Consider the following 17,580-nt stretch of genomic DNA (forward strand, 5'->3'; position numbering starts at 1 on the left):
TTTACCAGTCTAAACACCAGCAATTGCATACAGTTTTCAACCGGAATTTTAATACCAAACTATTCACATTGCTGTGTTGTAGTTTTCTCTTCTATTGAACTGCTACTTAATTAACTGTTTCAGTTTAAAGTCCAACCCCAGACAGAGCCCAGCTGGAGGGTCCTGATGCAACTGACCACACTTCTAACACCTCTACATGTAAACGTTGCTTATCTTCTAACAAAGACAAATGGCAGGGACCATGGTTCTTCGGTGTCGGCCTCCACGATATAAAAATATTCTTATTACCTTAAGGCATAACTTTGGTAAAGTGCCTGAGAACAGTTATGGATTTAATGTTTCCACATGGTATGCTACGAGGTAACATGCCATGTGGCATTGCATGACTGAATTGATTGCTCCCCGGATTTTTTTAAATTTAAATTTTTTTCTTTTTCTTTTCTGAACCGATGCTTTTTGTTGATGTTATTTCTGTTTTGTTGCTTTTGTGTCAGAACTTTTGTTTTAAAAAGAATGCTGGGCAATAGTAAATGCATATTTACTTACTTTTTGTTTTATTAATACAATTTCTATTATAATAAAAGGCAATACAACACAATATTAAGTCAATACATTACTTATACAGAAAGGGTTATGTGTCACTTTCAGATTAAAAGTGATGAAGAGGAATTAAATGTTTTTTTCAGGAACTTGTTTGGTTCATTCAGCATTCAGAGCACTTACTTTTTATTTATTTATGTATTTATTTGTTTTTTGACAAAACGCAGTCTACAGAGAACAGTAATAGCACATGAAGATACTTATGAAGACTCACGAAGCAATACAAACAATAATCCTTACATGTAAAAATAAAAAGATTACACAACATAAATGTCATTATGTCAAATTAGTCAGAAAGCAAGCTCTCCAGTTTCATCCAGAGCTGCTACTGGTTGGATGGGTCGCTGCTGGGTGACAGGAAAGGTGATATCACCCGATAGGAATGCGTGTGTGTGTGAGCGGTCTGCAGTTGATTAGTGGACCGGGGCGTTCCGGACCTACCGGACTGTGTGGGCGGGAACAAAACATTACATTACATTCTCTGGACGAGCAGCAGAAAGAACCTGGAGGAGGCACGAGAAACACGGGGAACGGAAAAGGCCTGATAATCGACATATTAACGTTCTCTCTCCTTTTATTTTCTTCTTCTTCGTGAGTGCGTGTTTCGGCGGCGACATGTTTTCAGCGGGTCCGAAAACGTTGCTGTTGGTGCTGGTGTGTGCGCGCGCTGCCTCGGGTAGAGGCACCAACGGTAACTAGACTTCAGCCAGTTTCTACCATAGACCGTAACGGTCTGTGGTTTCTACTGACGCTAACCCTTGTGTTGTCCTCTTGTCAAAATTGAAAATTAACACTTTTATTGACGCTTGTCATCAATGTTTTTAACCTTTTCATACATTTTTGTACCTTTTTTTTCCAATGTTTGTCACTTTTTGACGTTTTAACAACTTATTAACTTTAGTTGTAGCCTAGGCTACAATTATTTTTGGAATATATGGTCAGGTCAATAAACCTCATTTATAGGAAATTACATCTAATGTGTGAGTAGGAAAAGCAGAAATTAGGAATTATTGAGACTAAAATTAAAGGAATGTACGTTGATGGATAATCACAGACTGGAATATGTCAACTTTTACTCAATACTTCAAAACAACTCACACCCCAAAATGAATGAAAGTAGAGATTTGTACTTGCCAAGGAACGTTGTGTGGAATAAGTCATGTTATTTTGGGTAATAAAAAAGAACATTGCTATAGGAAAACGGGTCAATTTGACCCGAGGACAACATGAGGGTTAAAGCAACTACTAGGCTAGTTAAATAGGGTATTTTAAAGGGATCCCATCACAAATTTGTTGCATAACTTTGTACAGAAATACAATGGTAGAAAATGTAGCTTATCATTTGATATGATTTTTAAAACATTTATTATATTTGATCGGCAGAATGTTAATCAGCGACTCACTTTGATGATAAATCCGAAATAGTTTACTATGGTCAAACAGTCTCTGAGTCAAACTTCTTACATATGAGAATGAGTTGCTCTTCTGTTGGAATAATGAATAATACATTTTGGGTTTGGGGTTTTTGGACGTTTTGGGGATGTGTTCAGCATTTGATGACGTCGCCTTGAATGTTGGAAAGGAATTGATATAATAGGCAAAGGTTATGACTGGCAAATAGCCAGTTGTAGCCCTGTAATGTAGTAGGATGTATTAGCAGAGGTACGCAAATAAGTGTTATTTTTCATGATCTGTTTGATTCGTGGATTTTGATTATATCATTAGATGTTGAAATACATGTTGTACAACTGCCCAGAGCCCAAATGTGACGTCATTGAAGACCTTGTTTTGATTGACCTAAAGTCCACAACCCCCAAAAAAACAAGAAATCCCCTTATTAGAGGATATTAGAGAATATTTGTCTTTTCTGTTAAACCCATTTTTGCTTGAAATATGACTAAAACCAATTTCTATCCATGGGCTAATTGATTAAAGGCTGCAACACCCACTTGTTTCTATTGTTAGGCTCATCTCCTCGATTAATTAACAGCTAATATTGACATTTGAAAATCTGAAATTGGCTTAATTTTTGGGCATTTTAGTTTAAAAAAGAAAAAAACTAAAAGATTAGCAAAAACAATAGTTGTGTATTTTTCTGTTGATTAAACTGATTGTTTCAGTTCTTTAATATGAATAAAAATAACCTGATTTAACAGTATTTCAACCCAACACATTTCTTTCTCTCTCCAGGCACACAACGTGCACGGGGGAGGACCTTCAGTTTTTTCGACCCTTCAGCCGATCCCGTAACCCTGGATGCACCAGATGATGGCGTCGCCAAATTGAATAGCTCCACAGGTGCGCCGGTGCGTAACGTAACCAAGGAAATCTCCGAGGAGGCGCTGCTGTTCCTGACGGGCCCTGTGTCCACCGTCCTCATACCTTCCTTCTACACGCTGGTCTGCCTGTTCAGTGTTCCGATCAACGTCTGCGCCGTGCTGGCCTTCGCTCGGAGGATCCGTCCTAAGAAGCCGGCGGCCATCTACATGCTGAACCTGGCCTGTGCTGACCTGCTCTTTGCCGTGCTGCTCCCTTTCAAGATCGCCTACCACTTTGGCGGCAACAACTGGATATTCGGAGCGCTCGCGTGCCGCGTTGTCACTGCGGCTTTTTACTGGAACATGTATTGCTCTATTCTCCTCATAGGCTGCATCAGCGTGGATCGGCTTCTTGCTGTAGTCTATCCAATCAAATCCCTGGCTTGGAGGAGGCCGCAGAGGTCGTACATAGCATGCGCAGCCATGTGGACGCTGTCCTTCGCCGGTTCGGTGCCGCTCGTCCTCTCCAACCAGACCTTCTACCTGAGACAGTTGGACATCACCACCTGCCACGATGTCCAGCGCTCGGATGACCTCATCGGGCACTACAGGATCTACTTCATCGCGCTCTGCTGCGCCCTCTTCGTCCTGCCGCTGCTCGTCACAGTGGTGTCCTACGTGTGGGTCATCTGGTCGCTGAGCAGAGTCCCGCGCGGGGTTCCAGGACGCTCGCGCAGGAGAACCAGAGCAGTGGTGATCGCTTTGACCGTGCTGGTGATGTTCCTGCTGTGTTTCCTGCCCACCAACTGTCTGCTTCTGGCGCACTACCTGCAGTTCAACGAGGGAGTCCAGCAGAGCCGGGCCGCCCCCGATGGCTCCTACGCAGTCTATCTGGTCTTTGTGTGTTTGGGAAGCCTAAACTGCCTGCTGGATCCTCTGGTCTACTACTTTGGGTCGTCCCAATGCCAGAGAGAACTATCCCGCGTGTTGAGGTGTCAGAAGATCACAGAGAACAGCTGCAACAGTCACTCGTCATCTAATTCACGCCAATCCAGCAGAGGAACAATTGTGAAACCCAGACCTACAGAAAGCTCCCAAATAAACACTCAAAACACAAAAATTGACTCTTTCCAAGAGAGCCTCAACAGCCAATACAAGAAGCTGCTGGTCTGACCCACTGGCACTGAGCAGACATGCATCAGAGTGACTTTAACTGACTCCTACCTGTGATTTTAAAGGAGCCCAGCCCCACGTATTTCATGACTTTGTGGTAATGCCTGAAGTTCTACCATGGACTCTGTAACATTTGTTGTGGAACAAATACCTTGGTTACCTGGTTTCAAGCCATTCTAGTGTGCTGTAGAAAGCCCGTATGAAGACTTAGCTTGATTTGTGGACCTAACATATTTCAAAAAATGCAAGTAAAAACTGTTTTGTGTGGCAGGGCACCTTTTAAAAGTTATGAAACAGCAGTAATATTTTATTACGAATGGGAAGGCACGACAAAGAGCACAAAGTTAATCTGCAGGCTTGAGTCACCTGTATTTTCTTTTGTGATTGGAATGAAGGGAAGACAACTGAAGCTATCATGCCAACAGAAATACCCAAAAGTCATGGTTTCATAACATCCCATGCGCAATGACAGCCATGCCGGTCGAGCGATTTAATGAAGTAAAAAGGAAGGTTTTAGAGATTAGATGTATGTCCAGGTTAATTCTGCTGAACATTTCCTACTTTGAAATGCTTTTATTGTATGCACTGAATGCGTAGGAGCTTGTGAGTTTATGAGCTGCAAGTATTTCATTTAATAGAAGGAAACGTATGAAACATACTTGTGTTTTTGTATTTTTTTTTTTAAATATAATATTCCTAAGAAGCTGATATTTTAAGCACTTGTGTTTTACAGTTAATACTTACTTTGTCTTCGTCTTACTTTGTACTTTACAAAATTGATATTCACCACAATTTTTTTAACCACTTTTAGTCTTTGAATAAATATGTCCTCTTATCCTTGAGACAGTGTTTTTAAATCAACCAGTGAACATCATGGGGCATAGTTTGTTCCATGCCACTCTCTGCTGGTTGGAAAGGTGAAGTACTTTTGTAAGACTTTTGTACACCATTGTCGAGATTCTTTTCTCTTCTCTTATAGCGCTACTATACTGTTAGTAGTACATGTGCCACATGTATGCGTAACATTAAAAGATCATGCCAACAATTAGTATTTTAAAAGCTTATTTTATGAGAAAAAAAGTATAAAGGCTTTAGGCTGCCCTACATGTTATTGTAGGCCCAGTTTAATATGCAATTTCATTTTATACAATACATGTAGCAAGGGGGTCCCTGATCCGCCTCTCTTTCAGTTAAGGAACCACTGACTGAATAAATACTTTTAAATCTTTCTTTGACAAGTGTTGTTGAACTAATCGTTCAGTCTGTTAAGATTGCCCGTCACCATTCCTGAGAGGCCGTCTTTAAATGTCACGTTTTGTCTGACCAACAATCCAAAACCAAAAGATGTTCAATCAACGTGAATATAGGGATGCTTTTCAATTTGATATAAACCAGGGAAAAGCCGCAAATCCTCACATATGAGAGGCTAGAACTTGAAAGTGGAAAATACTGTTGGGTTGATTATCTCCGTCAGCCGGACAAAAGGAATATACAGTATTTATTTGTTCATGCACGATACATAAAACTTAGAAAATGTGAAGTATTTCCTTATTTGGTGAAATAATGATGTTTTGTGGTCTTTTCTGTACTTTGCCACCTTCATTAAACATGCCACTTACACTGGGTTTCAATAAGCTCAGAAGAAAAAGGGTTTTGCTATTGTCATTTGAATTGAAAAGCACTTTGAATGGCCTTGTTGCTAAAATGCAAATCCAGCTGGCTTGCCTTGCCTCTCATTTGTTCTGCACAAACAGCAGCAGCAATGGGGACAGATAGCCAATGGCAACTAAATACATATATATGTTTTAGCCTTTTATTCCTTTAGTATATGAAATATAGATGATATGCAACAAAGGACCCCGGCTGGACTTGAACCAGTTTAGACAAACTGAAGCAGTGAAGCAATACTTGTCTATTTGGGCAATATATAGTTACTAAACTATGAAGTATTGCACTTAATATAACATATCACATAGCACACGCACCCACATGTACAGGTGTGAAGAAGCTTTTGTTCTGCATGAGTTCGTATGGACCAAAAGTACGGAGTATAGATCGGTAGCTGGAGAGATGCCACTTCACCTCCTAAGCACTGCCAGGTGCCCTTGAGCAAGGCACCGTACCCCCCCCCCCAGCCGCTCAGGGCGCTGGTCCAGCTGGCAGCCCACTCACTCTGACATCTCTCCATTTGTGCATGTACAGGTCTGAGCATGTGTGTGTATTTCAGACCTGTGTGTAGTGATTACTAACAAACAGTGTGAATTGTAATTTACCGACTGGAGATCAATAAACAGTATAAATTACAAATTAAATTAATTATTAGTGTAACCCAGACCTGCTGGGATGCTTTCCAGTACTGGATCATGTATGATACATAAAAATAGATAAAAAAAATGTTCTCAAATAGAGAACAGAACAACGGAGTTTGGAGTGAATAATCTGATTTTAATGGCAAAATATTTCATATGCAAATGTTGATTTCTTAACACATCCCCTGTCATTAATGCCTTTCTAAATGATATAATTCCAATCCCTGAAATGTTGCAAAACAAAAAAAGTTTTTCTAGTTTTTCATGAATACTCATGCAAACTCATTCCTTAGTGTCTACTGCTGGGTCCCTTGGTCTCTTTTCCCTTTATTTATTTTTGTTTTTTTGTTTTTTTTGGAAATTGTATCAATGTTGTACTCCATGTTTAATTCATGTTGTAGAATTGACTGAATATGTTTGCAATATGCCTTGTTGGATGTTTGATCAGAATCTTTAACCCTCGTGTTGTCTTCCTGTCAAAATTGAAAATAAACACTTTTGCTGAGGCTTTTTTTTCTCTCTCGATTTTTTTTAACTTTTTCTTACGTTTTTGTCCCTTATTTCATCATTTTTTATGCTTTGTTCAATGTTTGTCACACTTTAGTTTCCAGTTATTTTTTGGAATTTATGGCCAATAAACCTCATTTATAGGAAATTATACCTCATGTTTGAGTTAGAAAAGCAGAAATTAGGAATTATTGAGACTAAAATTAAAGGAATGGATGTTGATGGATAATCACAGACTGGAATATGTCAACTTTTCCTCAATACTATTTCAAAACCACTTCAATTTTTTTTTTTCAAATACTATAAAATTAAATAAGACGCCCCAAAATGAATGAATGAAAGTAGAGATGTGTACTTGCCAGAGAGCGTTGTGTGGAATCAATCATGTTATTTTGGGAAATTAAAAAGAATACTGATATAGGAAAACAGGTCAATCTGACCCGAGGACAACATGAGGGGTTAAAAAAAAAAAGTCATCGTTCTTCCGACATCAACCTGTGAGGCGTGTCTCGGTTGGCTACGGGTGGTCACGAGACTGGTGACGTCACGTAGGTGTTAAAAGCGGCTGTGTGAAGAAGTCCCAGCAGGTAAGACCCAGAGAGACAGACGGAGCCAGACACACCTGCGGACGCTAGTTACTTGCTGCAGTCATGGTTCCGCGGACGCGATGGCTTCACCTGCTCCTCCTGTGGTGCTGCGCGCGGACCTGCCACTGCCTGATCATAGGTAAAGAGCCATCTGTTGTTTCTGTTGTCTTAAAACCTTTAAATCAGACAAGATTAGGATTGAAAAAGTGTTATACTGAACTACATACATCAAATATGGACCATGCTTGTTTGAGGTGTTGGTCCTGATTGTCTTCATTTACTGTGTTAGTCTGTCAGAAGTAGTTTGATAACACTAAATGACCTGTTTTAATTATTGGGCATTGCTGTTTGTATGTATGTGTGACTCTTTTATGATATTTTTGGGAGTCAGTTTGTCTATATGTATTTATGTTTGTGTTCGGTTTGTACCACTCTTGTAATGACTTTTAGCTGGACCTTGAGTCTGTAAATAAAGAAATATAAATGATGATATATGTAAAGTGAGTCACTGTCAATCAGACAATCAGTTAATAAGATGGTTAAAGTCCAAGTGTGTAACTACGGACATGTACTCCGCCTACATAGCCGACACCTTTTTTTTAGAGGAACATTTTATGTACTTTATGCTTGTATTCCACTACATCTCAGAGGTAAATATTGTACTCCATGACATTTGTCAGACAGCTTTAGTTATTATCCAGATGGCCATTTTCACTCCCTCTCTGTCTGGGGACAACCACGTATCTCCAGATGAGTTGATGTTAAATGTTTGTGATTAAAGTGAAAGGTAAAGTGTTGCTTTATGTGTTGAGAAAATTCTCTACCCAAAGCTAAATAACATCTTTTAAAAGTCTCTTGGGTCAGCTGGGTCCCCTGCATCATGAAAAACCTGAAAGCAGGGCTGTTTTTATGAAAGCTTTTTAGAGATAATGTGTTTCTCACAGGACAGCGACGCTACACACCTATGATGACCTCATAGAATATGATGCAATGCTGTAGATGTCACTCCCCAACAGCATATTTAGGAGTTAAAATGAGCATAACTTAATCATCCACAGCATGAGTTTCACATGTAGGTCAATTTGTCTCATGGCCACTCTACATCCAGCTGCTTCAAATTCGCTCCTTCTGTTCCTGTTCTTTGCGTTAACTATGTAGTGGCTGGCCGATATCAAGAAAATAGTTTCTGAAGAATCTTGTAGCCGGAGATGAGTTATTTAAGATGTCTTTTATTAGCACAAGAGAAATAAGACCATTCTAGGAAAACAGGAAAGACAGTTTAACGTAGGTTGAAAATAGTGGGTTGAAGTACTAGATTTTATACAGGAATGTGAAGAGATAAAACGGAAGTCATTCACCTGCTTAAACTGTCAACCTGTTGCACTTCTGCTTTTCATATGTTTTCATATCATTGTTTGACTCAGAAAACAGAGGTTGGACTGGTCAAGAGACAGACGAAGGGGTGTGGGTCAACTCCCAAGTCAGTCAAGTGCTGAGCAGCCATCTAACAACCGTCTTCATCCCCATCATCTACATCATCGTGTTTGCTGTGGGACTGCCCACCAATGCCATGGCCATCTGGGTGTTCCTCTTCAGGACCAAGAAAAGACACCCGTCGTCCATCTACATGGCCAACCTGGCTCTGGCTGACCTGCTGTTTGTCATCTGGATCCCCTTAAAGATAGCGTACCACTTCAACGGCAACAACTGGATCTACGGGAGTGCTTGTGCAAAGTGCTGGTGGGTTTTTCTACGGCAACATGACTGCTCCATCCCTTCATCGCCGTATAGATTGTTCAGCGTTACTGGGCCGTGGTCCATCCGTGTCCCATCAGCAGAAAGACACCCGCGTAGCTGTGCCGTCTCCGTCATGGTCTGGGTGTGTCGGGTCCTCACAATCCCGCTCTACCTGTATGACAAAGGTCTTTGTCCCGAACCTCAAAATCCACACCTCCACGACGTCACCAGCCGTCAGAAGGAAATGGCCAGGCTACTTCCTGACAATGGGAATTGTGGGATTTGTTTGCCAACCGGCGTGTGCATCATATCCTATATCCTCATGCTCAAGTCTCTCAAGAACCATGGCACCCCGATTGCCAAGAGGCGACGAAAAGCAGTGGTCTTGATCATCACCGTGCTGGTGATGTTTTTGTGTCTTCACCCCCAGTACATCATGCTGCTGGTGCACTCCACCCTCCTGTTGGTTGGGACTGACAACAACCTGTACGGATTTTATATCACCACCCTGTGTTTGGCGAGTCTCAACAGCTGCTTCGACCCCTTTGTTTACTACTTCATCTCCGAGGACTTCAGGAATCATGTGAAGAACACCTTCCTGTGCAGGAGTGAGAGGACAGTTGAGAGGATGAGGGTCTCCTTCAGCGCTCTCAAGGTCTCCAAGAAGAGCAACACGTACACGTCTGATTCAGGGAACACTCGGAGCACTGAGTGCTAGTGCATCATTGTCATTAACTCCCCCTAAAATAACTTTGGGAACTTTGGGGAGTCATCTGTGCTAAATACCTCTGAAAAGCTTTAAGCTGTCTAAGTTACTGCTTTCTTCAAAGACATTTTTTTTGTAAACACCCCTGTGAATTCAACTGATATTTAATGCACTTTACTCAATGTAGTCTTCTTCTGTTCCATTTGATTTAAGGCGGAACATAAATAATTGTACTCTTGAACTGTTTTAATGTGTCTGATCATTTAGTGCATACTGTTATTTTTATTGATGAATCATACCGAACATTTAGCATGTTGAGTGATGCACGCTAGATAATATTTATATCTTGTTCATTTTCAAAATAGCCGTCTTTACAAGTTGTATCCCCACATTACAAGTTGTATAAATACATTTTAAAGTTTCTCAATAAAAGTAAATGTACAACTTTCCTCCTTCACATTGTCTGCAGGTCTTAAAGTCTTGAAAAGCTTTGAACGTGTTTCTTAAAAGATGTCATTGGTGGCTTATAAAAGTTTAAATTTAATTTTCAAAAGTCTTGAATACTTTGTTTTGCCTAACAATTTAAAAAATATAGATAAAAAAAAAAGGTGAAGTCCCATCATTTGCTCAAAGAGCTGAACATTTAGCTATGTGAATGGTTTTTGTAGCTGCACATAATCTAAGTTAAAGGCGACCAAAGGAAGTAGAAGACTAAAGAATACGATAACAATACTGTTATTGTGTGAATGCTGCTAAATCGGCATTCACGCATTTAATCAGCATCGACGGTCCATTAATGAAAGCCACAGACCTTTTAAGAAGCTGAAGGGCAATGTTCAACATGAGTGCAACGAGCTTTGAGGTACATTTGCTTTCTAGCCTGAGACCCAAATCCGAAAGATTAAGGGTCTGGCATCGAGTAATGAAAGTCCCCCATCTCCAGGGGCGGCACCAAGCGTGCATTTGAAAATCTCACTGCACGTAATTGGATAACACTACGACCAATCACTTCATTCCACGGGGTGACGTATCCAGAGCCCCATACGCTTAGCTACCAGCGGAGCAAACTGGTAGATTAGACTGTCCTCTGTTCAACTCGCCTCTGGCCCCGCCTACATCAGATACACCGATGTGATTGGTGCAGCTCGGCTACAAGGGCATAGTTAATGAGCAGCATTACTCAATGCCAGAGTAACTCGCTGAGCAAATTCAAATTGTGCTCTCGCGAGGACTCTGGATTTCCAGGGTATGGGTGTGTCAGATATTTCCCCAAATGATCACCAACGTGTAGACCTATCTAAACTTGAAATAAAAAAGAAGGTAGTGCACATAGCGGTGTGTTCAACACCACTGTTTCTGTTGAAATAAACATTTTGCTACTTTTTGTAGTGGTTGAACAAGCCCCAGGGGTTGTTTACTAGTATAATAATATGAATTGGGCTGAACGTCAGTGACTGCACCAGTTATTTTTGCCTCTTTTCACTGTGATGTAGTTTTATCACTGGCGGTATGAAGGAGTCTACTTTTGACATCAACCTGTGAGACGTGCATGCGGAGGAGCGTCTCGGTTGGCTACGCAAGGTCACAAAACTGGGGTGACATCACGCGGGCGTTAGTCTAGACCTCGACGTTTTATTGTCACCAACGTCGCCTTCCAGGCAGCTAACCCTAAACATAACCATTGCTGCACTACCTGAAAGGAGATGTTGAGGGCAAAAAAACACAAAATTCCTACTTTATATCCCTCACGTTCCACTTCTGGGTTTGCGTTGGAATTTTAAATTCAGTGGATTAACGAGGACAACTGTTGACCTTAGGGTAAATTGAGACACCTAGCTAGACAATCCGTCAAATCTGAGTTTTCTCAGCGACTCTGTGCAGAGTTTAGCGCCGCCCATGATGATTCTGACTGGTTTGAAGAAATGCCATTAAACCACAGCACGTTTTCCTCCCATCTCGAATGCTATGTGGAGTAGCCAGACCATAGAAAGAAAAGGAATATAATTGTATTAATAAAACAAAAAGTAAAGAAATGCATTTTATTTCCATAAGCCAGAACCTCCTTCAGCATGCTTTGGAGGAGGGTCTGGCTTAACGAGACCACGCAGGCGCTAAAACCGGCTATAGAGAGCCCAAGTGACGCCCTTCTACTTCCGGTCCATGGGACCTATCTTTTGAAAAAATATGAACTGGAGTCAATGAGAGATTATACATTTTTTTGGTCCGGTTCAAATCGTGCCATGTATTTCACAAATGATCTGTGTAAACTTAAAAGATGATTTTACACATCAAGAGATAAGCGGTTTGATGTAAAGAAGTTGAACATAGGCTTTGTGTGAGATGGCTTAGTGAACTACATCTCTCGTCTGAAACAATATACATCACCAGAGAAATATGGCTGTCTCCTTGTCAAGCTTTACGAAGGGAGTGGAGGGAAAATGTGGTGAGTAGTCCGTCTAATTCCGTATTATCCCATAGCATTTTATTTAACTATCTTGCGACAAACTGTGACATTCTTGACATATAAAAGATTATTTATTTTGAAAAACATCATATGTGTAATCCAAGGCACAAGTTGATTGGTACCAGAAAATAGTTTGTCTTTCCCCATTGACCACCATTCATTTCTGGAGATAGGTTCCATGGAGACAGATGGAAGGGGCGGGACTTTGGCTCTCTATATGAAGAAGGCAGAGCAGAGGGTTACAGGCAGAGTAGTCTCACTTTACCTTCCTCCACACCATCTGTAATCATGACTGCGAGGATGCGTTGGTTTCGCCTGTTCCTCCTTTTGTGCTGCGTGCGGAGCTGCCAGCCGACAAATATAGGTAAAGAGCCATCTTTCTATTTCTCTTTATCTCTGTTGTTGTTTGTTGTCTTAAAACATCCAAATCAGACAAGATTAGGATCCAAGAAGTGTCATACTGAACTACATACGTGTTTGTTTGATGTGTTGTTCCTGAATGCCTTCATATGCTGCGTTAGTCTGTAAGAAGTAGTTTAAGACTAAATGATTACTTATTAACTAAATGACAATCAGGTTAAAGTCCAAGTGTGTAACTACGGACATGTACTTAGCCTACGTAGCCCACACCTTAGAGGTACATTTTATGTACCTTATGCTTGTATTCCACTACATCTCAGAGGTAAATATTGTACTCCACTACATTTGTCAGACAGCTTTAGTTATTATACAGATGGCCATTTTCACTCCCTCTCTGTCTGGGGACAACCACGTATCTCCAGATGAGTTGATGTTAAATGTATGTAAAAAAGTGAAGGATGAAGTGTTCCTCTATGTGAAAAAAATTCTCCTACTTCTAAAAGTTAAATAACGTCTTTAAAAGGTTTCTTGGATCTGCTGGGTCACCTGCATAATGAAAAACCTGAAAGCAGGGCTATTTTTATGAAAGCCTTTTAGAGATAATGGGATTCTTACTATGATGATCTCATAGAATATGATGCAACGCTGTAGATGTCACTCCCCAACAGCATATTTAGGAGTTAAAATGAGCATAACTTAATCATCCACAGCATGAGTTTCACATGTAGGTCAATTTGTCTCATGGCCACTCTACATCCAGCTGCTTCAAATTCGCTCCTTCTGTTCCTGTTCTTCGCGTTAACTATGTAGTGGCTGGCTGATATCAAGAAAATATGTTTTGAAGAAGAATCTGTAGCCGGAGATGGGTTATTTAAGATGTCTTTATTAGCACAGCATTTTTATACTTGTCCAACCCCTCATCTAACTTCCAAAACACGTGGTTACCATGAGACATCCAAACATTCCAATCAAGGTTAATCATCACCCTGCTGTCCACCATACCTGATTTATCACAGACTTAACGTCTCCCACAGACAGACTCCCACAAGAACGGCACGTACACCAAAAAGCAAGTCAAAGACGAGTTACGTAAATCCCAAGCCCACGGAGTCATGAGACCAGAGTCGAGAAGAGTTTATACAGAAAAACAGGAAAGACAGTTTAACGTAGGTCAAAAATAGTAGGTTGAAGTACTAGATTTTATACAGGAATGTGAAGAGATAAAACAGAAGTCATTCACCTGCTTAAACTGTCAACCTGTTGCACTTCTGCTTTTCATATCTTTTCATATCATTGTTTGACTCAGACCCCCAAGGCGCCACTGGTACAGAGACAGACAAAGGGGTTTGGGTCAACTCCCAAGGCCGTCAAGTGCTGAGCAGCCATCTAACAACCGTCTTCATCCCCATCATCTACATCATCGTGTTTGCTGTGGGACTGCCCACCAATGCCATGGCCATCTGGGTGTTCCTCTTCAGGACCAAGAAAAGACACCCGTCGTCCATCTACATGGCCAACCTGGCTCTGGCTGACCTGCTGTTTGTCATCTGGATCCCCTTAAAGATAGCGTACCACTTCAACGGCAACAACTGGATCTACGGGGAGGGCTTGTGCAAAGTGCTGGTGGGGTTTTTCTACGGCAACATGTACTGCTCCATCGCCTTCATCGCCTGTATAAGTGTTCAGCGTTACTGGGCCGTGGTCCATCCGTTGTCCCATCAGCAGAAAGACAACCGCGTAGCTGTTGCAGTCTCCGTCATGGTCTGGGTGGTGGTCTGGCTCCTCACCATCCCGCTCTACCTGTATGAACAAGAGGTCTTTGTCCCGAACCTCAAAATCCACACCTGCCACGACGTCACCAGGCCCAGTCAGAAGGAAATGGCTGCAGGCTACTTCCTGACAATGGGAATTGTGGGATTTGTTGTGCCAACCGTTGTGTGCATCATATCCTATATCCACATGCTCAAGTCTCTCAAGAACAGCATGGCGGACCCCGATATTGCCAAGAGGCGACGAAAAGCAGTGGTCTTGATCATCACCGTGCTGGTGATGTTTTTGGTGTGCTTCACCCCCAGTAATATCATGCTGCTGGTGCACTATGTCCTCCTGTTGGTTGGGACTGACAACAACCTGTACGGATTTTATATCACCACACTGTGTTTGGCGAGTCTCAACAGCTGCTTCGACCCCTTTGTTTACTACTTTATCTCCGAGGACTTCAGGAATCATGTGAAGAACACCTTCCTGTGCAGGAGTGAGAGGACAGTTGAGAGGATGAGGGTCTCCTTCAGCGCTCTCAAGTTCTCCAAGAAGAGCAACACGTATACCTCTGATTCAGGGAACACTCGGAGCACTGAGTGTTAGTGCATCAATAGTTTTTAGGCTAATTCCTGATCATAAAACTCCCCCTAAGACAACATGGATTTCTTTACTGTGACTTATCCATGTGAGGAAAAACATCTGAGAAGCATTGAGCTTTCTAAGTTACTGCTTGTTTTAATTTTGTAAATACATTATTTTTGTACCCATCCTTAACAATTCAACTAATATGTAATGTGTTTTACCCAATCAAAGGCTTCTGTAGTTTCATTTGACTTCATTCAAACATGAATGCTTGTACTTTGGTCATTTTTTGATGTGTCTGATAGTTTAGTACAGGTTGTAATTTTATTGAGATGGATAATGCTTCAGTTTTTTTAATGTGCCTCAAGGATTTCAAACCAAACATTTATGCATGAGATAGAATGTTAAACTTTCTTTTGCAGGTCTTAAAATTCTCAAGCAGCATGGAACTTGTTTTTTAAAGGTGGTACAAGGTTTACAAAGGCTTTGAATATTTCCTTTTGCTTGTTTCTGTACGATATCATACAAACCCATTCATGAGAAAATGTTGGAATGTTAGTTTTACAATGTTTTTGTTTCTGATTGCAGGCTGTCGGGAGTTATCTATAAATCAAAAGTAGGATTGTGTGACAGTATATTGTCATGCAGGAATAATAGTTTTTTTGTTGAGTTCTAGCAAACACTGTCACTACTGCAGCTACAGAAGCTGATAGGAAGCTCCTCTACTTAAAATGGACAAGTGTTGGTTTTAGCAACCACTTTTAATAATTGTTTTATGCTGCAGGGAAGTTACTGAAAAAGGTGACGTAAATATATAACTAATTATACTTCCCTTCTGGTTTTCGTCACACAGTTTGATTCTGAAACAGGTAAATATATTGTATGGGGTATTGAAAAAGTTTTAAATGTATCTAACCCTGAACGGAAACTTTGTATTTGGTGTTTGATATTCTCTCTGAATTACTGCCAGACAGGTGGTTGAAAAAGCCAAGCTGCTGAATGACTTTGTTTTATTTATATATTTTTATCTCTTTACAGTGTTGTGTTAAATGTTTTTTCCATTTTTCTTGACTCTGGTGTTATGGCTTTGTTGACATGAGAGTTATTTAACTGGGCTTTATCGTAGATGTTCTCAATGTCTGTTTAGAATGGGAAGACCTGTGAAGAAAAATGTGAAACCTAATGTAGGGGGACGACTGACCTTATTTAGCAATATTTGGGCGGTTGGATGTTTAATGATAGCCATGTGCTAATATCTGTTTTTGACCTGGGAGGACAACACAAGGGTTAACTGAGCTTTATCTTAGATGTTCTCAATGTCTGTTTAGAATGGGAAGACTGACACAAATATAACACCTAAGGTAACAGGGAACGTAGGGGGATGACTGACCATATTTAGAAATGTTTGGGCGGTTGGATGTTTAATGGTAACCATGTGCTAATATCTCAGCACAGACAACATGTGTAATGTGTTTACTTTCTCTATTGCCTTTGGCGGGGTGAGCAGCACGGTCTTATCATACAACTGCTTCCTCCTCCATCTTCCATGGAGACAAAGAGTTGAAGTTCTTCTCTGTTTGGAGAGGTTATAAGGTTATGTTGGACACTGACCTGACTGAGTGACACCTGGGTAACACTCTCTCAACTTACACAGCCTGAGATCATGAGGAGGAGATGTACTGCAGTAGGGGAGAGACGGGACGGATGAAACATTCCAGTTTTTTCCGATTGCAATGATGATAGACAGACTTCCCTAGGTGAAAACACAGAGCGTGTTAACCTCCTTCTATCAGCCAAATATCTCCCTGTTATTTCCTTTATCACAGAGTTACAGCCAATAAACGCTTTTGATGGTCAAAAGTAAACTTTATTCGTGGTTACATTTTTTTGATTATTGAGTGTTTTTCATTTAAAGATTGAACTGCATGCTTTTTCAGTAGACCATTTAATGTTCTCCACAATCCCAGACTTTCCTATTGAAAGCTTGTTTACATAGAAAGCAAAACAGGCTATAATTTCATGTCTATGTCGGGGAAGGTTGAAACAGCTGTTTCAACCTTCCCCGACCTGGCTGTAACTCCATGGATTTTAAGGAAATGCACAAATATCTGTGTTCATACAATTATTTATTGAGGTGAGACATGGTAAAGCAGATGAAAATATATTTGGGCCCACCAGGTAGGGGGGGTTGAGTTTTCCCATGGAGACTGGCGGGCTGGGGCGTTATTTGGATGTCCGGTGTCTAACCCACGTAAAAACCTAGTGAAATGAACTATTCCACAATAGAAACATGATATTAATAAAAAAAAACTACTGTTCTAGATATAAAAATGGCAGAATCATCCACAGTGCATGATATTTCAATAACCGCTTTATACACATTTCCCGATGCCGGCAATTAGTTATTAACAGACATTCACAAAGACATATAGCCCTGCAACAATCTATCTAAATTGACACCTTTTGGAAGTACCATTCATATATTGTAAAATATTTTTTAAGTTTATATGGCTTAAACTGTATGTTTCATTCTTCG

At 40.7% G+C, this 17,580-nt stretch overlaps 3 protein-coding genes across 4 annotated transcripts in view; all 3 read left to right on the forward strand.

The window, feature by feature from the left end:
- Nucleotides 1-1,012: 1,012 nt before the first annotated feature.
- The window catches only part of LOC116704193 (proteinase-activated receptor 1), a 16,893-nt gene continuing 325 nt past the window's right edge, over nucleotides 1,013-17,580 (forward strand). The window contains exons 1-4 of one of the 2 annotated variants that reach the window (XM_032539468.1): nucleotides 1,013-1,291; nucleotides 2,791-4,096; nucleotides 4,318-4,557; nucleotides 7,732-7,736. In XM_032539468.1, the coding sequence (XP_032395359.1) occupies nucleotides 1,216-1,291; nucleotides 2,791-4,031 (1,317 nt within the window). In that variant the 5' untranslated portion in view covers nucleotides 1,013-1,215 and the 3' untranslated portion in view covers nucleotides 4,032-4,096; nucleotides 4,318-4,557; nucleotides 7,732-7,736. Of the gene's footprint in view, nucleotides 1,292-2,790; nucleotides 4,097-4,317; nucleotides 5,474-7,731; nucleotides 7,737-17,580 lie in introns of those variants that run through there. The other variant, XM_032539467.1, reaches the window with a different exon arrangement.
- On the forward strand, nucleotides 7,317-10,334 carry LOC116704197 (proteinase-activated receptor 2). The gene is made up of 2 exons (XM_032539471.1): nucleotides 7,317-7,573; nucleotides 8,859-10,334. The coding sequence occupies exons 1-2, from the start codon at nucleotides 7,498-7,500 to the stop codon at nucleotides 9,887-9,889; spliced, it is 1,107 nt and encodes a 368-aa protein (XP_032395362.1). The 5' UTR covers nucleotides 7,317-7,497; the 3' UTR covers nucleotides 9,890-10,334.
- On the forward strand, nucleotides 12,594-15,160 carry LOC116704195 (proteinase-activated receptor 2-like). Its single transcript, XM_032539470.1, has 2 exons — nucleotides 12,594-12,705; nucleotides 14,008-15,160. Exons 1-2 carry the CDS (start codon nucleotides 12,630-12,632, stop codon nucleotides 15,063-15,065), a joined length of 1,134 nt encoding a protein of 377 aa, XP_032395361.1. The 5' UTR covers nucleotides 12,594-12,629; the 3' UTR covers nucleotides 15,066-15,160.

This window comes from Etheostoma spectabile, chromosome 16, assembly GCF_008692095.1.
Source record: "Etheostoma spectabile isolate EspeVRDwgs_2016 chromosome 16, UIUC_Espe_1.0, whole genome shotgun sequence".
NCBI lineage: Eukaryota > Metazoa > Chordata > Actinopteri > Perciformes > Percidae > Etheostoma > Etheostoma spectabile.

Excerpts from the sequence above, each read along its gene's own strand:
- LOC116704197 (XM_032539471.1), top strand. The coding sequence starts at position 7,498 with ATGGTTCCGCGGACGCGATGGCTTCACCTGCTCCTCCTGTGGTGCTGC. Across the intron at positions 7,574-8,858 it reads CTGCCACTGCCTGATCATAG|AAAACAGAGGTTGGACTGGT; the intron begins GTAAAGAGCCAT and ends TGTTTGACTCAG.
- LOC116704195 (XM_032539470.1), top strand. The coding sequence starts at position 12,630 with ATGACTGCGAGGATGCGTTGGTTTCGCCTGTTCCTCCTTTTGTGCTGC. Across the intron at positions 12,706-14,007 it reads CTGCCAGCCGACAAATATAG|ACCCCCAAGGCGCCACTGGT; the intron begins GTAAAGAGCCAT and ends TGTTTGACTCAG.